Source organism: Myxine glutinosa, chromosome 1, assembly GCF_964187855.1.
Source record: "Myxine glutinosa chromosome 1, kmMyxGlut1.1, whole genome shotgun sequence".
In the NCBI taxonomy this organism is placed as follows: Eukaryota; Metazoa; Chordata; class Myxini; order Myxiniformes; family Myxinidae; genus Myxine; species Myxine glutinosa.
In genome coordinates this window covers 299,609,426-299,633,654 of record NC_136261.1, presented here as the reverse complement: position 1 = coordinate 299,633,654, position 24,229 = coordinate 299,609,426, and the positions used below count along the sequence as shown (strand labels likewise).

General features: G+C 47.6%; 1 protein-coding gene across 3 annotated transcripts in view; it reads left to right on the top strand.

Moving 5' to 3' along the window:
* The window catches only part of LOC137439202 (coiled-coil and C2 domain-containing protein 1A), a 145,124-nt gene that overhangs the window by 74,947 nt on the left and 45,948 nt on the right, over positions 1-24,229 (top strand). For all 3 annotated transcript variants that reach the window (XM_068134937.2, XM_068134943.2, XM_068134955.2), the window contains 2 exons: positions 21,005-21,177; positions 22,350-22,388. In XM_068134937.2, the coding sequence (XP_067991038.2) occupies positions 21,005-21,177; positions 22,350-22,388 (212 nt within the window). The remainder of the gene's footprint in view (positions 1-21,004; positions 21,178-22,349; positions 22,389-24,229) is intronic.

Genomic DNA, 24,229 nt, shown 5'->3' with positions numbered 1-24,229 from the left:
TTTCCTTAGTTCCTTTTAGTTTGTTGGTTGGTTTGTGCCTTTTCTTTCTTCCCCACATTTCCCTTCCTCTTCTTGCTGTGTTTCAGCTTGTGTGAAGCTTGGTCGCCCCATGTGTCCTTATCCCCCTCCCCTTGATCTCTCACATTTCTACTCTGCTGTTGATGTTTTCCCTTTCCAATTTATTCCATTCCATTCTGCTGTAGCTCTTCCATGAGCTTTGATCATGTGTATAAAGAAAATAGAACCATCTCCTCTCCCCTCCTCACCAGGTGGAGGCTGGAGTGCCCCAACAAAATGTCTTAGGCCCAGTTTTGTTAATCATCTACATAAACAACATTTCTAATTCTCTTGAAAGCCCTCTTCCTTTTTGTAGATGACTCACAATGTGCCATCATAGTGATTAGAAAACTGAGATAGACAGCAGCTGCTTTACTTTGTTGATCTACAATTGATTATGTGTTGGTCTGACAAATGGCACATGTCTTTCAATCCTGGCAAAAATCTCTATCGGAAATGGACTAACCTATCCATTCATTATCGTTTCATATGCAAACTATAGCTGCTGGTTGCATTATTGCTGGGAGCACAGCTGTGCCACTGATGCAGTTCCCCCTGTTTCCATTAAGCTGGTACTGTACTCATTTTGCTGACCTCAGGAGGATAACAGGCTGAGTCACCCCAGCTGGTGTTGTACAACAGCACAGCAGGGGCACAAACTGAAGACTGAGATCTTCAGGCAGCCACCTTAACCATTGAGCCAACACCAGGCTTCACCTATCCATATCCATGGTGCTGTTGAAGTTGTAATATCTCTACACTCATTTAAGATAGACAGAGAGACAGAGACTACTACGTTCTGGTCAATTATTTCATCAACTTGTTGGACCAAACTTACTTGCATTTACACCAAGTACATCATGGAACACACAGCACACAAGACATCAAGCCAGTTTCTTGGTAGCACTCGGAGAGTCCAGTCTCTTATAATCGCGTTGGCCTTTGATGTGTAAGGAGAGCAGAAGAGTGATTAACAGGTCACAAAAGGTGACAGACAGGCTGGCACCTGAATACATCTGGCTCTCATTATGAAGCTTCAAGTATGTTTGTAGAAGTCACACTAATTACTGAAGGTCAAGAAGGTCCCTCTTTAAGGCATGAGTCAAACGTCTTCTGAGGCATTCACATCTGGTTTCAATCTCAGATAATGGGTTGTTGGTTTGAGAAAAGCTGAGTCTGCAATCTCCAAAAAGGATGGCATCCGCACCAGGTCATAGGTCATTGCAGGCTCCATGTGGTCTTCATTTCCAGCACAGTACAAATGAATGCTCATGTTCTATAATATCAAATGCAGTTTCTTTGGCATTAAATAGCACCTCAATGGCTCTTCATAATTATACAAAACAACATCTATGTGTCTGTGACATCTCATGCTGAGCCAAAAGCTTCAAACAAGAAATTTGGCTGTGAGTCACTCACTCGCAGGGACATTATTAATTCCCAATCATAAGGAAGTCCTGAGGGACTTCCACAATCACCCGTTTTTGTCCTTCTCATCGGACAATTAAAAGGGCCTTTAATTTACAAATTTTGATGTCCAATTTCCCATTACCTAAGGCATACACCGTCCTCCTGGAAGAATCTGGTCGTTAAAAGGCGTTCCCTCGTTCATCAAATCCATCCGTTGTTGATAGTTCAGTTTATTGCGTTTGCAATATAAGTAAGGGGTGTTGCAAAACATTTTACCTTTTTTTCCCCCGAGAACCCGTTACGGTTGTGCACGCATTCGGGGGGAAAAAAGGTAAAATGTTTTTGCAACACCCCTTATCTCTGCAAACAAACTTCACCTCTTGCAAATGCACAAAATTTTTCAGTTCATCAGAAAAATCATCACTGTTATTTCCTTTATTAATTTCACCATTATCTAAGTAATACTGTCAGCATGATTCAATGTTAAACATCTGCAACATTCGGCAATTATGATTCCAGGATGCTAGCTGCAGAGTGAATGCTGGACTTCTGTTTGAAAAAGAGGCTGATCACTTGTGTGTTTGAAAATCAAGTATGAACCATCTTCTTCTGTTGTCTTGGTAGCACCTACACTATTTCGCGTAGGGTTTCCGCTATCATAATAGATGGGCAACCTCATGAACTGACCCTGCTCTGCATGTAGCATCTTTGCCACTCTTGCCGTGAGCCATAGCAGATCTTGAACAAGGCTGTCGTCCAGTTGTAGTTGACCTGCCTCCTCACACATTGTGAGTGGGCAGCGAGTGTTGATGAGATGTTGATTGACCAGCAAGATGTGGACCAGAGATGACTGGTGCATCCATAGTGACGTTAGGACCATAGTGTTCAAGTTGTTCGTGGCCCGCGCCAGGAACAACCAGCGGAGTCATGGTGGCCCGGTGTAGAGAAAGAAGCAAGGCCATCCACTTACAACTACACGCTGGTTCCCTGGCAGTTGATGGAGCAATGACATAAAGTCACAGCGTAACTGTTACGTATTCGGCCCTAATGATTGTTGTTATGATTATTGTTGTTGGTTCGAAGTATTCTAGATATTATGCTTATTGTGACTTAAGGGAAAGGGTTGTTGTGGTTAAAAGATTTAAAAGCGCTCCTCGTAAAATGTGGCCGGAAATCCGGATCGAGACCGAAAGAGGTGGAGCGAAGGAGAAAGAGGTGGGAGGACATCGAAAAGAGACGTGGTGGTTGAAGCTCCGGCCCGAGTGTTCGACGTACAGTGCGAGTGAACTTTGCGTCCTTGAAGGGAAGTTCGGGCGATAAGAAATATCGCCGGAGTGTGTGGAACCTGTGTCGTCGGGTATTCTCATTGAGGTTCCGGAGGATCCAGGCCTTGAGAATCCTGTTTGGAGCGAAAGCCGTCCGCCATCTTCGCCACGCGAGCACCCTGCAGTGAACAGGCTTTTGACGTGTCGGCTGGGCATTATTCCTCGGTTGATTGCCGGGGACGGCTGTGCTAGATAGGGGCACGTGAGAATTATACGGAGGCTCGCGGATGGAACCGCAACGTGTACGTCGGAGCGCGTCTTTGTGAGGTTCCTCTCCACCGCTGTGTTGCGGGGGGCTGAGCACGTGACCTCGGGGTCGTCTCGCTCGTCTACGCCTCAATTGACCATCGGGCCTTGACTCCCCGATCGCGGGAGCGCACAGAGACATTGGGGCTTTGCTTTGAAGGGGTGCAGAGACATTGGGGGAGGTGCCGTGAGTGTGGGGTTAAGGGGCTTGACAAGGATATTATCGTAAGATTTGAAAGTAGGGGTGATTGCCCCCATTGTTGTATGGCTCTTTGTGTGTGATTTATAATATACTTGGAGAAGTACCCGGCATTGCCGGGCGGGGGAGGGGAGGGAAACGGGGGGAGGGGGGTGGGGAACGGGGGGGAGGGGAGGGGAGGGGAGGGGAGAAGAGGGGGAGGGGGAAGGGGAAGGGGAGAGGAGGAGGGGGAGGGGAGGAGGAGGGGGGAGGGGAGGGGGTCGGGATAAACTGAGCGGCGGCAATGAGCGGCAATAAACTGCTCCAATCGGTTACGGAAGGGTTGTGGAAAGACGTTTCACAGCTGTTTCAAAGATGGTCTGGCGGTGGGGATGGAACATCACGTGATCGCTCTGAGCAAATCAGCGCGCTGCTCAGATTCCGTGTGTAATATTCCTCGCTGAAATGCGCTGACGTAAATATGAATAAAAAATATGGATCTCGTCAAATATTTTGAGGTAGGCCATGTTCTTCCCAGGCTCAATGGCCATGTCTATGCCAAATATCTAGCACGTGAGCCTCTCCGTTTAGGAGTCTATTGGTAACATTACACACACACACACACACACACACACACACACACACACAGACACAGACACAGACACAGACACAGACACAGACACAGACACAGACACAGACACACACACACACACAAACTGTGTTTTATCTATATTATAATAGCTGTAGATGATTCTGTCTGTCTATCTGTTGGGTGTCTGTCCGGGGTGTGGCTTACTTGGTTTGCAGAGTAGCTCCACCCATAGCTCCACCCATTCTGGGAGAGGCTTCATATAATTATAAATAAATATCCACCATTTTATTAACTCGCATAGCTTTGAGGCCTGTTTTGTAGGCCTGTGGTGTCTTGCTCTCTCTCCCAGTTTTATTTCAAATCAAATTCGATATATCATTTCATTTTTCACAGTCGCTAACATAGTTTTAGACTCGGTTGAAAAAAAACGGGAAGAAAATCCGATGAAAGTTGCCCTTTATAGAACGAAATGAATTCTCAAACGCCTGTAACTTCAAGGCCATTGAGTCTCTCTCACGCCTTTATCTCCAATCTAACTCACCATATGATTTCATTTTTATCGATGGTTTTAGACTCGGTGTCAGCAATAATTGAGAACATTCCACACACGCGGGAAAATGCAGATATATTTTTAAAAATCGCGTCATGGTGTATCATACACCGCCCAACATGACACCGACGGCAACGTGTCGATATATATTAAAAATTCGCTTTTGCTTTTCCGTTAAGATATATTACTTTTTCGTTTGATGACAGTCGTCACAAAAACTTCAACAATGATGCCGACATATATTTCTTCGTTTTTATTTCATTCAACATTATTATCCGGAAGTAAAATATGTTTCAGGGAATTACCGAGATATTTCTTCGTTTTTTTTATTAGTTATGTGCGCATACACTTTAAATAGGTTTATTTGAAATCTTTAATTTTCCACAATATAATTTACTTGCCATTTATCATTTGATGATTACGAGACACTTCCTCTTGAGGATCGCGACAATTCATGCGCTGCGTGGAAACTTCTATTTCCAAAATGAATGAGACGATCGATGAAGAACGCAGACTTGAACAGGATGTAGCAAGAAAACGAATGAGACGGGCGAACGAGTCCATCGACGAACGTCAATGCAAACTTGAGGGGTCACCCATGGGAATCCCACGGGCATGGATGTGTGAGACATTTCGACATATTGAGTTAGATGCTGCACATTCATTTTTACAAAATGGTTACTGGCAAGTCATCAGATCCAGAAATGGTGTAATGAACACAATTTATTTACGCGCAAGAAAGAAAGCAAGACGGGCCGATTTCCGATTCGGACGGGCCGACGGGCGAGACGGGCCGATTTGGAGCAAGAAAAAGAATGAGAAGGGAGAAAAACGAGAGAAACGAGACGGGGAAAGCCCATTGGAGAGGCGAGTGAGGAGCGATTGGAGAGGTGAGTGAGGAGCGATTGGAGAGGCGAGTGAGGAGCGATTGGAGAGGCGAGTGAGGAGCGATTGGAGAGGCGAGTGAGGAGCGATTGGAGAGGCGAGTGAGGAGCGATTGGAGAGGCGAGTGAGGAGCGATTGGAGAGGCGAGTGAGGAGCGATTGGAGGGGAGTGTGAGGTGCGATTGGAGGGGAGTGTGAGGTGCGATTGGAGAGGTGTGAGGCGCGATTGGAGAGGCGTGTGAGGCGCGATTGGAGGGGAGTGTGAGTCGCGATTGGAGGGGAGTGTGAGGCGCGATTGGAGGGGAGTGTGAGTCGCGATTGGAGGGGAGTGTGAGGCGCGATTGGAGGGGAGTGTGAGGCGCGATTGGAGGGGAGTGTGAGGCACGATTGGAGAGTGTGAGGCGCGATTGGAGAGTGTGAGGCGCGATTGGAGAGTGTGAGGCGCGATTGGAGAGTGTGAGGCGCGATTGGAGAGTGTGAGGCGCGATTGGAGAGTGTGAGGCGCGATTGGAGAGTGTGAGGCGCGATTGGAGAGTGAGGCGCGGTTGGAGAGTGTGAGGAGCGATTGGAGAGTGTGAGGCGCGATTGGAGAGTGTGAGGCGCGATTGGAGAGTGTGAGGCGCGATTGGAGAGTGTGAGGCGCGATTGGAGAGTGTGAGGCGCGATTGGAGAGTGTGAGGCGCGATTGGAGGAGTGTGCGGCGCGATTGGAGGAGTGTGCGGCGCGATTGGAGGAGTGTGCGGCGCGATTGGAGGAGTGTGCGGCGCGATTGGAGGAGTGTGAGGCGCGATTGGAGGAGTGTGAGGCGCGATTGGAGGAGTGTGAGGCGCGATTGGAGGAGTGTGAGGCGCGATTGGAGGAGTGTGAGGCGCGATTGGAGGAGTGTGAGGCGCGATTGGAGGAGTGTGAGGCGCGATTGGAGGAGTGTGGGGCGCGATTGGAGGAGTGTGGGGCGCGATTGGAGGAGTGTGGGGCGCGATTGGAGGAGTGTGGGGCGCGATTGGAGGAGTGTGGGGCGCGATTGGAGGAGTGTGAGGCGCGATTGGAGGAGTGTGAGGCGCGATTGGAGGAGTGTGAGGCGCGATTGGAGGAGTGTGAGGCGCGATTGGAGGAGTGTGAGGCGCGATTGGAGGAGTGTGAGGCGCGATTGGAGGAGTGTGAGGCGCGATTGGAGGAGTGTGAGGCGCGATTGGAGGAGTGTGAGGCGCGATTGGAGGAGTGTGAGGCGCGATTGGAGGAGTGTGAGGCGCGATTGGAGGAGTGTGAGGCGCGATTGGAGGAGTGTGAGGCGCGATTGGAGGAGTGTGAGGCGCGATTGGAGGAGTGTGAGGCGCGATTGGAGGAGTGTGAGGCGCGATTGGAGGAGTGTGAGGCGCGATTGGAGGAGTGTGAGGCGCGATTGGAGGAGTGTGAGGCGCGATTGGAGGAGTGTGAGGCGCGATTGGAGGAGTGTGAGGCGCGATTGGAGGAGTGTGAGGCGCGATTGGAGGAGTGTGAGGCGCGATTGGAGGAGTGTGAGGCGCGATTGGAGGAGTGTGAGGCGCGATTGGAGGAGTGTGAGGCGCGATTGGAGGAGTGTGAGGCGCGATTGGAGGAGTGTGAGGCGCGATTGGAGGAGTGTGAGGCGCGATTGGAGGAGTGTGAGGCGCGATTGGAGGAGTGTGAGGCGCGATTGGAGGAGTGTGAGGCGCGATTGGAGGAGTGTGAGGCGCGATTGGAGGAGTGTGAGGCGCGATTGGAGGAGTGTGAGGCGCGATTGGAGGAGTGTGAGGCGCGATTGGAGGAGTGTGAGGCGCGATTGGAGGAGTGTGAGGCGCGATTGGAGGAGTGTGAGGCGCGATTGGAGGAGTGTGAGGCGCGATTGGAGGAGTGTGAGGCGCGATTGGAGGAGTGTGAGGCGCGATTGGAGGAGTGTGAGGCGCGATTGGAGGAGTGTGAGGAGCGATTGGAGGAGTGTGAGGAGCGATTGGAGGAGTGTGAGGCGCGATTGGAGGAGTGTGAGGCGCGATTGGAGGAGTGTGAGGCGCGATTGGAGGAGTGTGAGGCGCGATTGGAGGAGTGTGAGGCGCGATTGGAGGAGTGTGAGGCGCGATTGGAGAGGAGTGTGAGGCGCGATTGGAGAGGAGTGTGAGGCGCGATTGGAGAGGAGTGTGAGGCGCGATTGGAGAGGAGTGTGAGGCGCGATGGGAGAGGAGTGTGAGGCGCGATTGGAGAGGAGTGTGAGGCGCGATTGGAGAGGAGTGTGAGGCGCGATTGGAGAGGAGTGTGAGGCGCGATGGGAGAGGAGTGTGAGGCGCGATTGGAGAGGAGTGTGAGGCGCGATTGGAGAGGAGTGTGAGGCGCTATTGGAGAGGAGTGTGAGGCGCGATTGGAGAGGAGTGTGAGGCGCGATTGGAGAGGAGAGGAGTGTGAGGGATTGGAGAGGAGAGGAGTGCTCGGTGGAGAGAGGAGAGTGTCAGGTGGAGAGGAGTGAGGGGTCACATATTATGTGAAATAAATAAATTGTGTTCATTACACCATTTCTGGATCTGATGACTTGCCAGTAACCATTTTGTAAAAATGAATGTGCAGCATCTAACTCAATATGTCGAAATGTCACACACATCCATGCCCGTGGGATTCCCATGGGTGACCCCGCTAGTATATATAGATTATTGTTTGTTCATAACCTGGTGTGGTTGCATTATTGCTTTGACTGTTTCATTTGCTGGTTCCATTGAGGGACATTATTTGCTGGATTTCAACCAAGGGAAACACATCTTTCTGCCGGGGACCCTCTCGGGGTTCGGAGGTCCACCGAGACCAGAGGTAAGGGGGGGACCCCGTAACAGAAATTGGGGCTCGTCCAATTGATATTCATGGGCTCGCAATTGGGTCTGCGTCCGGGATCTAAAAAATTCCAAAATTTAGTCCGGGAAAGAATTCCCTAACATTCCCAGAATTCTCAAATTTGGAACTTTTTCCAACATTCCCAATTTTTTTCCAAAAACAAACAACAAAAAAATAAAAAATTGTTTTTGTTTGTTAAAATTTTCTTGTGTGAAGGTTAACAGGTGTTACCAGTAGGCACGATGGAGTTTTTTCTTTTCTTTTCTTTTTTTTGACGCAGAGAAGTTTACAGTAACCCCCTAGTGAAGCACAGTTCGGAGCGTTAGTAAAATCGGACCTCTGGAAATTGGCCAAACATTTTAGCTTGGAGGTCCGAGCTAATATGAAGAAGGCAGAGTTGCAGACAGTGGTGATACAATCTATGATGGGATTAAAAGCATGGGAAGAGGTAGCCTGGGATTGGTTACCAGAAGAACAAGAAAATGTGGAGCTCCGGAAACTGGAGATGCAATTACGGAGCCAGGAAAGGGAAAAAGCACAGGAACGAGAACTCCAGGAATGGTTAAAAGCACAGGAAAGAGAACTCCAGGAAAGGTTAGAAGAGAAAAAAACAGAGGAAAGGAGAGTGGAAAGAGAACTCCAGGAAAGGTTAAAAGTACAGGAAAGAGAACTCCAGGAAAGAAGAGCAGCACAGGAAAGAGAACTCCAGGAAAGGTTCGATGACAAAAAAGCAGAGGAAAGGAGAGCTGCAAGAGAACTCGAAGCAGAGGAGAGAAGAGCCGAAAGGGAGTTAAAGGACCATGAATTGGCGCGTCAGCAGGAAATTAAAGTCAAGGAGCTGGAGTTAATGAGAGAACGGGGAGAGGTACCATCCCTGCTGACTGGTTCGACACCTAGTCAGAACACCTGGGATGTTGGAAGACATGTGAGGCTGGTTCCACCCTTCAATGAAAAGGAGGTAGCCAAGTTTTTTCCACATTTTGAGAAAGTGGCTCGACAGTTAAACTGGCCTGAGGAGTACTGGTTCATACTAGTGCAAAGTGTTCTGGTGGGTAAAGCTCAAGAGATTTATTCGGCTTTACCGATTGACCAATGTGCAGATTATGAGGTATTGAAGAAACACATTCTCAAAGCCTATGAATTGGTCCCGGAAGCTTACTGGCAAAAATTCCGGAATGCCAGGAGGAGGGAGAGTGAGACCCATGTGGAATTTGCCAGAGTGAAGGAAACCATGTTTGATAGGTGGTGTGATTCAAAAGGAGTTGGGAAAGACTTCGAACTATTGCGACAATTGATCCTGGTGGAGGAATTCCAACAGTGTGTCCACGAGGACATTAAAGTTCATCTGGAGGAAAGGAAAGTACCAAAGCTGTATGAGGCAGCCACCATGGCAGATGACTATGCCTTTAACACACAGGATGGGGTTCCACAAACCGAACTTCTCGCCCAGACCTAGCCAGGGGAGCTATGGTACATCGGAGGCGGAGAATGAAAATCCATGGGGGCGGCCTCGGGATGAAAATGAGGTCCACTTTGACACCACGACTTCTAGAAATCAGAAGACTGCGGTTCCAAGACAGACCTATCGTCCGGGGGACTCGAGACAGACCGCCGCCCCCATGCCTTGGCAGACCACGAGGTTCTCCTCTGGGCCTACTTGCACTTTTTGCCATAAACCGGGACACTGGATGTCCAACTGTTATGCTCTGGGAAAGGAAAATGAGGAGCGGAGTTCGACTAGTACGACTCCAAATGCGATGGCCATTGTGAGAAATCGCCCTCAAAAGGGTTACCAACCATTTTTTCCGAGGGGTTTGTGTCACTGGATGGAGCCTCGACTAACCGGAGACCGGTTAGGATATTGAGGGACACGGGAGCACATCAATCTTTAATGCTTGAAGGCATCTTGCCATTGTCGGAGGAGACCGCAACTGGTGATAGTGTTCGTTTACAGGGGATTGGTGGCTGTGTTAGTGCGCCACTTCATGTCATCCATTTGGAGTCCGATTTGGTGTCAGGACCGGTCACCGTCGGTTTACAAGCCACGCTTCCTGTAGAGGGAGTATCGGTTGTTATCGGGAATGATTTGGCCGGTGGTCAAGTTTATGGTAACCCGATGGTGGTTAAAAAGCCCAGTAGGGAAAACAACACCACACCAGTTCAGGATGGTGACAAGTTTAGCAAGTTATTTGTAGGTGGACTGAACTTCAAAACACAGGAAGATGTTTTGGAGTCTGCCTTCAGCAACTATGGACCGCTTTTGGAAGTGCTGCTGATAAAAGACAGGGAGACACGAAAGTCAAGAGGGTTTGGCTTTGTCACGTTTGAAAACTCAAAGGACGCCAGAGAGGCAGAAAAGGATCTGAATAACAAGGAGTTGGAGGGTCGGACCATCACCGTAGGGAAGGCATTTCCTAGGGGTCGAGGGGGCTACAGAGAAGGACCACGGAGTAGTAGTGGTGGTGGCCGCAAGCGATATTATTATGGAGGCTTCCAGAGTTGTGACAGCTCCCGAAGGAAGGGTTGTCGGAGCAGTGGCCGAGAAGGAGACCGCCAGTCAGGTGACTACTGTGACCAGTGGTCCCGCCGTAATTGTTAGAAGTCCGGAGAAGTTGAAGCACTGAATGCTGCGGAGCCACCGAGCCAAGATTCCTACACGGATTAACCGTGAACGCCACGTTCCTAAAGGCATCCAGGTAGTGAACTTCCCTGCACGGACTAACCGTGAGCTCCACGTTCCTAAAGGCGTCCATGTAGTGAACTTTCCTCCGCCGGACTAACCGTGAACTCCACGTTCCTAAAGGCGTCCATGTAGTGAATACTTCCAGGCCTCACCACCCAACCATCATGGAACCTGGCTTTCAGCTCAGCCTCCTGGGGAAAGTGCTATAGATTTGCTGGCCTTTGGGTTTTTGGTCACAACCCCTTAACCTTCATTCAAGAGAAACTAGAAGTAAAAATCAGAGGGGCAGGGACAATGGCTTTGTTGACGCTTGGTCCAGAGGGAATTAACTTTGGAAAGCTCTGGGGGTTGTGTAAAATTTTGTTGCTTTATTTTTGGGGAAGGTCAAATATTGTTGTCCACGGGATCGGGGATTGCTGATTTGGGTTGTGAATTTACTTTTGCCTGTTCAAAGAGGGCATGCAAAGAAAGTTTTCGCGGTGTTCAAACTTTCTTTCTTGAGGGGGGGAAGTGTTACGTATTCGGCCCTAATGATTGTTGTTATGATTATTGTTGTTGGTTCGAAGTATTCTAGATATTATGCTTATTGTGACTTAAGGGAAAGGGTTGTTGTGGTTAAAAGATTTAAAAGCGCTCCTGGTAAAATGTGGCCGGAAATCCGGATCGAGAACGAAAGAGGTGGAGCGAGGGAGAAAGAGGTGGGAGGACATCGAAAAGAGACGTGGTGGTTGAAGCTCTGGCCCGAGTGTTCGACGTACAGTGCGAGTGAACTTTGCGTCCTTGAAGGGAAGTTCGGGCAATAAGAAATATCGCCGGAGTGCGTGGAGCCTGCGTCGTCGGGTATTCTCATTGAGGTTCCGGAGGATCCAGGCCTTGAGAATCCGGGTTGGAGCGAAAGCCGTCCGCCATCTTCGCCATGCGAGCACCCTGCAGTGAACAGGCTTTTGTCGTGTCGGCTGGGCATTATTCCTCGGTGGATTGCCGGGGACGGCTGTGCCAGAAAGGGGCACGTGAGAATTATACGGAGGTTCGCGGATGGAACCGCAACGTGTACGTCGGAGCGCGTCTTTGTGAGGTTCCTCTCCACCGCTGTGTTGCGGGGGGCTGAGCACGTGACCTCGGGGTCGTCTCGCTCGTCTACGCCTCAATTGACCATCGGGCTTTGACTCTCCGATCGCGGGAGCGCACAGAGACATTGGGACTTCGCTTTGGAGGGGTGCAGAGACATTGGGGGAGGTGCCGTGAGTGTGGGGTTAAGGGGCTTGACAAGGATATTATCGTAAGATTTGAAAGTTGGGGTGATTGCCCCCATTGTTGTATGGCTCTTTGTGTGTGATTTATAATATATTATTGTTTGTTTATAACCTGGTGTGGTTGCATTATTGCTTTGACCGTTTCATTTGCTGGTTCCATTGAGGGACATTATTTGCTGGATTTCAAGCAAGGATAACACATCTTTCTGCCGGGGACCCTCTCAGGGTTCGGAGGTCCACCGAGACCAGAGGTAAGGGGGGGGGACCTCGTAACAGTAACATAAAGTAGGAGTTGCAGGTATCATGTTGTCCTCCAACAATTGCTGACGTGATGGATGTTCCAGGCACTGAACTGAAGCAAGTGATAGCCTTTCGCCCACGCATCACAATGTGATCCAGGCAAATGGTCACATGAATTTCCTTGGTGAAGGTGAACGTCCTTTCCCAATCTTCCAGAGGAAGGTGCCTTTGCCATTCTTCGAAGGGAGGTGTATACCAAAATTAACCTAATTTTTGGTGGTCAAATTTGCTGTTCGTAGCTTTTCCCAAAGCAGTTATCACTCCATCTCTTAGCCGTGAGCTGTTATTTTCCTTCATCCAGCCATATCTGAATCTGCTCTCAACACACTCTAGATCAGGTAGGGTGCACCTTGACATATAATTACCATGCTCTACCAGATCCTGTTTCTCTTATAACAGCTTCATATTCAACCGTTTGCTGTTTTCCTTAAAACATTCAAAAGATTATTATATTTATTCATATATTTCACACGGATATAATATCCAAAATCAGACATGTATTTCACCACAAGACTAGGAATAGCATTTAAACTTGCTTTGTTTGAAACACTAACATTGTTTGAAGAAAATTAAAATCATGCAGTCTTCGTAATGCAAATCAAGGAGGAATAAGTTCATTTATATAATAGGTAAGTATGGTTAAAATCACAAACAGGAATACCTAACTCCAAATGAAGTATGCATAATGTATTCATTATCATAGATTCCTCACTTTTTTTTTTAATTTTATTTGTTGATGAGTTAGTTTAATAGTTTATACTACTCGTGTTTGATCTTAAAAATGGTGCATAAAGTCACATCAGTTCTCATGGTTTCAAACTTTTGGTGATATTGGTTCACCAGCCTTATCAGACCGGTACAATACATAACATTCCTTTTATGTCGTTATCCTGAATCTAATGAGCTCATCTGTATCATTATTTGATTCAGTTGTTTTATCTCTTTTATTCTCAAATTATTCGATTTCTTCGGCTTTACAAAAATATCTATATATAGATCTTTATATTCATCCAATGGGGTTTTTTTCACACCTGAGAACTGTCACACTAACATTTTAATAGACCTTTGGAAATATTTTCCAAATAAAGGGATCAATAAATTCCCTTATTTATTTACCAAATACTCATCTGCAAATTACGTATGCAATTAGTTTTTCCAAATTTGTTTGGCCTTTATGGCCATAAAAGTTGCTGTTTACATGCAGTACCCTTCATCTACCAAGCGATTATACTTCCACATGAGACTCACCAGATTTTAAAACCTGGGATTTCTAATCATATAGATGCACACCCTCAGGACAATTAGGCTGCAGGCAAATTTCCACTTCCTTCACTGCCATAAATTCATTCCATTTTTCCTCATAGTACAAATTAAGGATGTTATCCCTGCTTTAGTTATTTATAGATCCATTGATTTGGAGCTGTCTTACAACTGCCATGAGAAAAAAATTAATAGCTCCATGAGTCTTAATAATATCTCATTTAATTTAACCAGCATCACAAAATTATTCACTCGCCATTCTCCTTTCATAAACCAATATACATTCAGGTCTAACGTTACAATTTATTGTGTTATCAATTCAGTAAAATTTTACTATTACTTTAAAACCGTACCTATTACTTTTGAATGAAATAAACTTTAGATACCAAAAAAATCCATTAAAATGTACTTTGCTAAGTTTTGACTAACGTCACTTTTTGACTGACTTTTGTTTTGTTTTGACTAACTTTGACTAATAAATTTTGACTAATGTTTCCAAAGCCATATTACCCTTTATTTGGTGAACCTTCCACCCATAAATAGCTTCGTATCCTCCTATGATCATTATCAAAAATGGAATCCCAAGGTTACTCACAATGCCCAGTTACCCCCTCCTACTTTTAATTAATGGCTGCTTGTAACGCAGCACATCAAAAGAAGGAGCAATCTGCATTTCCATCTGCCTTTTCAAATGAGATCACCTTAGCAACATTTTGATTGGCTGGTGAAGTAATATATCCTTTGATTGGTTGCTCCACCTAACCAATTAACTTATAAAGATTACGATTGATACTTCTAGACGGTCAAGTTCGCTCATCTTTTCGGCGCACCGGCACGGGCCGAGAACGGTCCATGCAGGGGCTGATCCAAGGATCTCACCAAACCGTCCAATCGGTAGTAGCGACGGGCGGTGTGTACAAAGGGCAGGGACTTGATCAACGTGAGCTGATGACTCTCGCTTACTGGGAATTCCTCGTTCGTGGGACACTGTCTCAAGCCCCAGTCCCCATCACGGACGGGGCTCAGCGGTTTACCTGAGTCTGATGGTGAAGGGCAAGGTACATGCTGGCCCGTCCAGTGTAGTGCGTGTGCGGCTCTGGACATCGAAGGGCATCACAGACCTGTTATTGCTCCATCTCGCACGGCTTGCAGCCGCTCGTTCCTCTAAGAAGTTAGTCCGTGGCCACACCAGGGTCGCTGAACTAGTTAGCGTGTCGGAGTCTCGCTCGTTATCGGAATCATCCAGACGGATCATTCCACCAACTAAGAACGGCCATGCACCACCACCCACAGAATCGTGAAAGAGCTCTCAGTCTGTCAATCCTTCTCGTGTCCGGCCCAGGTGAGCTTTCCCATGTTGATGACTTAATGATTCATGTGTGTCAATGCGGAAACGTTCGCACGCCATTCTAACTCGAAAAATAAACTCGTTTATTTTAACCGAGTTCTCCCAGATGCCAAAAACCCGATCAAACGAAAGCCGGCGTCATTTGTAAATAAACCCAACATGTCACGTGTGCTCAGCACAGATCTCGAGTGCACGCGGCATTAAGTTAAGATTTCCTTTCACTGGAACTAAGGGGCCGAGCCCGAACCATGAAAAACAGCCCCAGACCATTAATCCGCCTCCACCAAACTTTACAGTTTGCACTATGCATTTGGGCAGGTAGCGTTCTCCTGGGATCCGCCAAACCCAGATTCGTCCGTCGTACTGCCAGATGGTGAAGCGTGATTCATCACTCCAGAGAACGCGTTTCCACTGCTCCAGAGTCCAATGGTGGCGAGCTTTACACCACTCCAGCCGACGCTTGGCATTGCGCATGATCTTAGGCTTGTGTGCGGCTGCTCGGCCTTTTAAACCCATTTGATGAATCTCCCGACGAACAGATGTTGTGCTGATGCTGCTTCCAGAGGCAGTTTGGAACTCGCAGTGATTGTTGCAACTGAGGACAGACGATTTTTACGCACGACGCGCTTCGGCACTCAGCGGTCCCGTTCTGTGAGCTTGTGTGGCCTACCACTTTGTGGCTGAGTTGTTGTTGCTCCTAGACGTTTCCACATCACAATAACCGCACTTACAGTTGACCGGGGCAGCTCTAGCAGGGCAGAAATTTGACGAACTGACTTGTTGGAAAGGTGGCATCCTATGACGGTGCCACGTTGAAAGTCACTGAGCTCTTCAGTGCGGCCATACTACTGTTACATATTTATGTGAATGTATGTGAATTACCATTCAGGTCTTTGCTTATCCGTGTGTAGTATATTAAGTTGTTGTGTAGTTGTTGTGGTTGGAGGGTCAGGAGCCCTTCTGAGGGAGTGGCCGGAAACGGAAGTGCCCGGAAACGGAAGAGAAAAAGACAAGAGGAAAAAAGGACGAGTATTATTCTTCTTCGCCCCGCTCCGACCAAAAAGGCGGGATCGACCTTGCGCTGCGTGGAAAAGCGGCGTTCCGAAGCCTGTCTGGCGAGAGGAATCACCGGGACGTGTACCTGCCCGGTGGAGACGTCAAGTGACGTGGGGCCGTGCATCGACCCGCGTCTGGTATCGTTCGCGGCACCGTCTAAACAGACGCGTGCGGGTCGCACGTTGGGGCCTAACGCGCCTTGCAAGCGGCGTGGGGTTTGGCTTGCTCTACCGTACCCGCTCCGCGTGGCCACGAGAGGCTGCAGCCACGGTGCCTGGTACGATACCTGCCCGGTGGAGAAACGTCCACCCGGGGTTCGTTCAACCGCCCGAGTGCGGAGACGCCGACCAGGATCTTGGTCAGGAGGGGCCCAGAGACATTGTGAGGAGCAGAGACCGAAAGGGGGTGTGAGTACTCACCGGGACACACATATATAAGATGGCCATCTTACTCATAGGGAATTGATTGTGGCTGGGGAATTGTTGATGGTAGTGTATTGTTGATTGCTCGGGGAAAATCTCCGTGGTTGTGTCATTGAAATATTGTTGATGGTTGTGTATTGTTGATTGCTCGGGGAAAATCTCCGTGGTTGTGTCATTGAAATTGTATGGTATCATTACCATTGGAAATATATCCTTGAACATCAGTTGTCTCCTGGGTGAAATTCATATAGATTGCGTGGCGAAAGCGCATATATAATACAGCTTGCTGGCGGAGTTCCTCTCACGGTCCGGGGGTCACCGAGACCAGGTATTCACCGAGGGGACCACGTAACAGAATTGGGGGCTCGTCCAAATTACGATTTGCGGTTTCGCAATTGGGTCTACGTCCGGGATGTAAAATTGTATAAAATAATAAAATAATAATTTTTTATTAATTAAAATTTATTAATTAATTATTAATTGGTAATTTTTTTTTTTTGAGAAATTGGGGTAAAGTCTTGGGTGAAGGTTAACAGGTGTTAACGATAGGCACCATGGCGTTTGTGGCACAGAACTTTGGGGTAACCCCGAGTGAGGCACAGTTCCGAGCGTTGCTAAAGTCGGACCTCTTGAAATTGGCCAAACATTTTAACTTGGAGGTCCGAACTGATTTGAGGAAGGCAGAGTTGCAGGCCACGGTGATACAATCTATGGTGGGATTAGGAACATGGGACGAGTTAGCCTGGGAGTGGCTACCCGAAGAACCAGAAGACGTTGAGCTCCGGAAACTGGAGTTGCAGTTACGGAGCCAGGAACGGATTAAAGAAGAAGAAAGGAAAGCAGAAAAGGAAAGAGCAGAAGAAGAAAGGAAAGCAGAAGCGAGGAGAGAAGAGAAACAAGCAGAGGAAAGGAGAGTGGAACGAGAACTCCAGGAAAGGTTAAAAGAAGAAGAAAGGAAAGCAGAAGCAGAGGAAAGGAGAGTGGAACGAGAACTCCAGGAAAGGTTAGAAGGGAGAAAAGCAGAGGAGAGGAGAGCTGCAAGGGACCTCGAAGCAGAGGAGAGGAAAGCGGAAAGGGAATTAAAGGAACGTGACATGGAGCTTCAGCAAGAAATCAAATTCAAGGAGCTGGAGTTAATGAGAGAACGGGGAGAGGCACCACCCTTGCTGACGGGGTCGACACCTAACCAGAAAACCTGGGATGTGGGCAGACATGTGAGGCTGGTTCCACCGTTCAGTGAAAAGGAAGTCGCGAAATTTTTCCCACACTTTGAGAAAGTGGCTCGACAATTAAACTGGCCGGAGGAGGCCTGGACCATACTCGTGCAAAGTGTGCTGGTGGGGAAAGCTCAGGAAATTTATTCGGCGCTACCAATGGACCAATGTGCAGATTATGAGGTACTGAAGAAGCACATCCTCAAGGCCTATGAGTTGGTTCCGGAAGCTTACAGGCAAAAATTCAGGAATGCCAGGAAGAGGGAGAGTGAGACCCATGTGGAGTTTGCCAGAGTGAAAGAAAACATGTTTGATCGGTGGTGTGAGTCAAAAGGAGTCGGGAAAGACTTCGAGACATTGCGGGACTTGATCCTGGTGGAGGAATTCCAGCAGTGTGTCCACGAGGACATCAAAGTGTACCTGCAGGAAAAGAAGGTACCAAAGTTGTGGGACGCAGCCACCATGGCAGATGATTATGCCTTAACCCACCGAATAGGGGTCCACGAACCTAACTCCTCGCCTAGATCTCCGCAGGGGAGGTGGGGAACAGCAGGTGCGGAGAACGACCATACATGGCGGCGGCCTCGAGATGATTATGGGGACAACTATGATACCCCACCGGTTCGAAATCAGAGGGATGCGGGCCCAAGACAAACTTATAGTTCGGGGGGCCCGAGGCAGACCCCGAGTTGTTCCTCCGGGCCTACTTGCGCGTTTTGCAAGAAACCTGGACACTTGATGTCCAGTTGTTACCTCATGAAAAGGGACAACCCAGAGCGGAGTCCGACTATTACCACTCCGAATGCGATGGCTAGCGTAAGAAATCGCCATCAAAAGGGTTACCAACCATTTATTTCAGAGGGGTTTGTGTCACTGGATGGAGCCTCGACTAACCGGAGACCGGTTAGGATATTGAGGGACACAGGGGCCCATCAATCTTTAATGCTTGAAGGCATTTTGCCATGGTCCGAGGAGACGGCAACGGGGGATAGTGTTCGTTTACAGGGGATCGGGGGCGGTGTTAGTGCTCCCCTTCATGTCATCCATTTGGAGTCCGATTTGGTGTCAGGACCGGTCACCGTCGGGTTACAAGCCACGCTTCCTGTAGAGGGTGTATCTGTGGTTATCGGGAATGATTTGGCCGGGGGTCAAGTTTATGGTAACCTGAGGGTTGGTAAAGAGCCCAGCAGGGAAAATAACACCACACCAGCTCGGGATGGCGACAAAAGTGCCAAGTTATTTGTAGGGGGACTGAACTTCAAAACAGAGGAAGAAGTTCTGACCTCTGTCTTCAACAGATATGGGCCGCTGGTGGAAGTGCGGTTGGTAAGAGACTGGGAAACGCAACAGTCAAGAGGGTTCGGCTTTGTCACGTTTGTCTGCACAAAAGACGCCAGAGAGGCAGAGAAGAATTGGAATGGCAAGGATTTGGAGGGTCGGACCATAACAGTAGGGAAGGCATTTCGTAGGCGTCGAGAGGTCTATAGGAGAGGACAACTGGGCGGTAGTTTTGGTGGGGGCCACAATCAATATTATTATGGAGGCTCCCTGAGTTACGGCCGCTCCCGAAGGAAGGATTGGCAAAGTAGTGGCCGAGAAGGAGACCGCTATTCATGGGACTACAGGGACCAGTGGCCCCACCCTAATTATTAGGGAAGTTCTGAGAAGGTGAAGCACTGAAGGCGGCGGAGCCGCCGAGCCAAGATTCCTCCACGAATTAACCGTGAACGCCGTTCCTAAAGGCGTCCATGTAGTGAACTTTCATGCACGGACTAACCGTGAACTCCACGTTCCTCAAGGCGCCCATGTAGAGAACTTTCCTGCACGGACTAACCGTGAACTCCGCGTTCCTAAAGGCATCCATGTAGTGAATACTCGGCTTGGCCTCCCAGAAAAGTGCTATCGAGTGGCTTAACTTTGGATCTTTGATCAACCCCTTAACCTTCATTCACAAGAAACTGGCGGTCAAAGTCAGAGGGTCAGGAGATGGAGTTTGATTTGGCAGGGACAATGTCGGTGCTGGTGCTTAGTCCAGAGTGAGTAATCTGGAGGGGTTGTGGTGAAATTTTGGTTGCTTTATTTTTAAGTGATAACTGTGCCCGGGGGCAACTGATAATGTGGGGGGGGTTGAGTTATCTGGTTTGTTTCTCCAAATTGGCCGGCAAAGAAAGTTTTCGCTGGGTTCAAACTTTCTTTCTTGAAGGGGGGGAGTGTTACATATTTATGTGAATGTATGTGAATTACCATTCAGGTCTTTGCTTATCCGTGTGTAGTATATTAAGTTGTTGTGTAGTTGTTGTGGTTGGAGGGTCAGGAGGCCTTCTGAGGGAGTGGCCGGAAACGGAAGTGCCCGGAAACGGAAGAGAAAAAGACACGAGGAAAAAAGGACGAGTATTATTCTTCTTCGCCCCGCTCCGACCAAAAAGGCGGGATCGACCTTGCGCTGCGTGGAAAAGCGGCGTTCCGAAGCCTGTCTGGCGAGAGGAATCACCGGGACATGTACCTGCCCGGTGGAGACGTCAAGTGACGTGGGGCCGTGCATCGACCCGCGTCTGGTATCGTTCGCGGCACCGTCTAAACGGACACGTGCGGGTCGCACGTTGGGGCCTAACGCGCCTTGCAAGCGGCGTGGGGTTTGGCTTGCTCTACCGTACCCGCTCCGCGTGGCCACGAGGGGCTGCAGCCACGGTGCCTGGTACGATACCTGCCCGGTGGAGAAACGTCCACCCGGGGTTCGTTCAACCGCCCGAGTGCGGAGACGCCGACCAGGATCTTGGTCAGGAGGGGCCCAGAGACATTGTGAGGAGCAGAGACCGAAAGGGGGTGTGAGTACTCACCGGGACACACATATATAAGATGGCCATCTTACTCATAGGGAATTGATTGTGGCTGGGGAATTGTTGATGGTAGTGTATTGTTGATTGCTCGGGGAAAATCTCCGTGGTTGTGTCATTGAAATATTGTTGATGGTTGTGTATTGTTGATTGCTCGGGGAAAATCTCCGTGGTTGTGTCATTGAAATTGTATGGTAACATTACCATTGGAAATATATCCTTGAACATCAGTTGTCTCCTGGGTGAAATTCATATAGATTGCGTGGCGAAAGCGCATATATAATACAGCTTGCTGGCGGAGTTCCTCTCACGGTCCGGGGGTCACCGAGACCAGGTATTCACTGAGGGGACCACGTAACACTACAGCCAATGTTTGTCTATGGAGATTGCATGTCTGTGTGCTTGATTATATATACGTACCTGTCAGCAATGGATGTGGCTGAAACAGCCAAATCAACTAATTAGAAGGGGTGTCCGCATACTTTTCGGCATGTAGTGTGCCTCATGCCGTGCTGATGGTATCAGTGACCAAGTGTTACTGCCTGTCTTCACCTCTTATTCAGTTGATCAGCAACTTGACTTCATTCAGCGCAGAAAACGATCTGTCCTGGCGGTGGCTGTTCGTGCCAAGCGAGCTGGAGACTTAACTACTGCCCGCGCAGCTTTGCGACAAGCCCGTGGATTTGATCCTCAAATCGAAGCTTCTAACGGTGGCCTGCCTGTTGACATCAGCACGGTAACAAACTACATATGCTATGGAATTTTACTCAGTTTTCTTGTTTTGGTTCACGAGTTATCAAGTGACCACTATATTCGTCGTGTGTCTGTCTGTCTGTGTGGGTGTGTGTCTGTCTGTCCGCAGCATAACTACCTGATGATATCATCCGATCTTGATGAAACTTGGGTGGGAGGTTGATATCATGATCTAGTTGTGTCCTGCCGAGAGTGGGCGTATTGTGCCCATTGTGGGCGGAGCCACACCCCAAAAAGATGTCTTTTTAGGAGGTAATCGAGTTCAAGCTACATCTTCTCCGAGGGGTTTGGTGGAATCTGACAGGGGTTTCGGTATTTGGTTAGGCCAATGTCATGTGTCTTGCCCCACGGAGCTCGATTTTTCCTTCTTTTTTTGTTGTTTAAATATATATATATATATATATATATATATTTTTTTCATTTCATTTTTCACCGAATTTTCGGTATTGTGTAGCGAACTAACCTCATAACTGATTATACATTATTTTCTATCTCATTTCAAGGTCAGTAACCTTCGTTTTGACATTTCCGGGCCTGGCCTGTCCGGGCCTGTTTCGGTTACAGTCCGTCCTTTGTCATTGAATACCGCTCGCTCGTGAACCATCGTCGTCTCCTGACTTGTCTTTCTTAAAATTATGCGCCATATCTGACGTGATGTAGAGGAGAAGAGTATCTGACGTGACGTTGCAGAGGTAGCGTGCATTTACCTTTGAATTAACTGAATGTTGATTATATATATGATGTATGCTAATCGCTTATCTGCTCTGACGAAGGGTTAACATCCAAAACATCAGTGTTCTTGCTTCCAGTGGTGGTTGGCATGACTCAATCAGCGATCTTTTGATTCCCTCCTCTGTTCTACCCTGAATTATCTTGTGCATCTAATGGCGGTGATAAAAGCCGACTTTATAATCGATCTCTGGACTTGAGTCAGCTCGATAAAGCTGAAACTGCAAACCATAGGTGGTTCCTTGAACCATGTTATTATTCCATAAAATGCCAAGTTATGTTGTCTAATAAACCAAACAAATGTCTTATTTCAATAGTGACTTGGGAAAGGGTGATAGTGTCAATCACCATTGTCTAAGTAATATTTTCCTTTTAATGTTTTAATTTTTTTTCTATTGATGTGTAGTTTACATATTTTGTTCCCAGGTACCTCCTCCATTTGATGAGTCTGCAGAGTTTAATCTGGTAAGTATGTGAGTTATTTATTGTCCCTTGTTCCAGAGACAGCTTAAAAGCACTGAAACATTAATGTTGTCCCTTAGTAATTGCTGTGCAGAAAACTCCATAATAATGATTTTGCTGTATAGATAATCTACTATTTAAGAGCTGTTTGTCTGTGTGTATGTCACCATTTTTCTCAGAGATGGCTGAACAGATCTCCGTCAAACTCTCAGGGGGTTGTCAGTAAATGCCAGGGAGTGTTTTAAACAAAAAATGTTTTTTTTTTTTAAATATATGAAAAATAAGTCGATCGTGGGTTGGTAATTATATAATTCTTCATACAGTGCAATACGTGCAAGCTGTTCGCACAGGTTTATTTTAACTCCAATTTGCATTCTCTTTCCACTTTTAGTGAGAAGTAGGGGTCTGTGCAGCCACTCATAAAATTTACTTTGTGAAAATCGGAGAATTTGTAGCCGAGTTACCTCAGATCGCGGGTTGGTAATTATATAATTCACACATCTATACTAAGAGAGGTGTGTGTGTGTGTGTGTGTGTGTGTGTGTGTGTGTGTGTGTGTGTGTGTGTGTGTGTGTGTGTGTGTGTGTGTGTGTGTGTGTGTGTGTATACACATGTGTGTACGTGTATATACACTACCGGTCAAAAGTTTTAGATCACCTCAATTTTTCCAGTTTTCATTGAAATTTAAGCAATTCAAGTCCAGTGAATGACCTGAAATGGTACAAAGGTAAGCAGTAAACTGCTCGAGGTTTAAAAAAAAGTTTAGGTTAGCAAAAACGGGAAAATAATGTAAATTGCACAGTTATATTGTCAAAAAAAAAGGCCTTCTTCAGGGAACAAGTAATGGGTTAACAATTTACAGCTGTTATGCAGCAATGTAAGTAAATTAAGCCTTGAAAGTTGATGCAAACAATTCCTACAGGTGTCCCAACCTCTGCTGATTTCTTGATTACAAACCACTGTCTGTATAAAAGCAGTATTGGAACAGACTGTTATTACACCCTCTGAAGCATTATTTGGACAATATTGCACTGCATGAAGTAGTATATTGCTATCATAATGGCAAGAAAAAGGCAATTTACAAAGGAAGACAGACAGACCATTATAACCCTTAAAGGTTTAGGTCTTTCCTTTAGATAAATTGCAAAGAAAGCCAAGGTGTCAGTGAGTACAGTTTCCTACACCATCAAAAGGCACTTGGAAACTGGAGGAAACTCTGACAGGAAGAGGTCTGGCAGACCCAAAGCCACAACAGAATCAGAAGACAAGTTTCTGAGAGTCAACAGCTTGCGTGATAGGTGGCTCACAGGACAACAACTTCAAGCACAGCTTAACACTGGTTGAAGTGAGCAAGTCTCAGTTTTAACTGTGAAGAGAAGACTTCGAGCTGCAGGTTTGACAGGTCGAGTGGCAGTAAGAAAGCCATTGCTAAGATGGAAAAATAAGAAAAAGAGGCTTGATTGGGCCATGAAGCACGGCCAGTGGACTACTGAAGACTGGAGGAAGGTCTTATGGTCCAAATAATCAAAATTTGAAATCTTTGGTTCATCACGCAGGGTTTTTGTACGCCGTCGAGTAGGCGAAAGGATGGTTCCACAGTCTGTGACACCAACTGTCAAACATGGAGGAGGAAGCGTGATGGTCTGCGGCTCTTTTGCTGGATCCAGAGTCGTCGACTTGCACAGAGTGACTGGCACCCTGAACCAAAAGGGCTACCACAGCATTTTGCAGCTCCATGCAATACCCTCTGGTATACGCCTAGTTGGTCAGAGGGTTCATCCTACAGCAAGATAATGACCCTAAACACACCTCCAGGCTATGTCAAAACTACTTTCGAGGAAAAG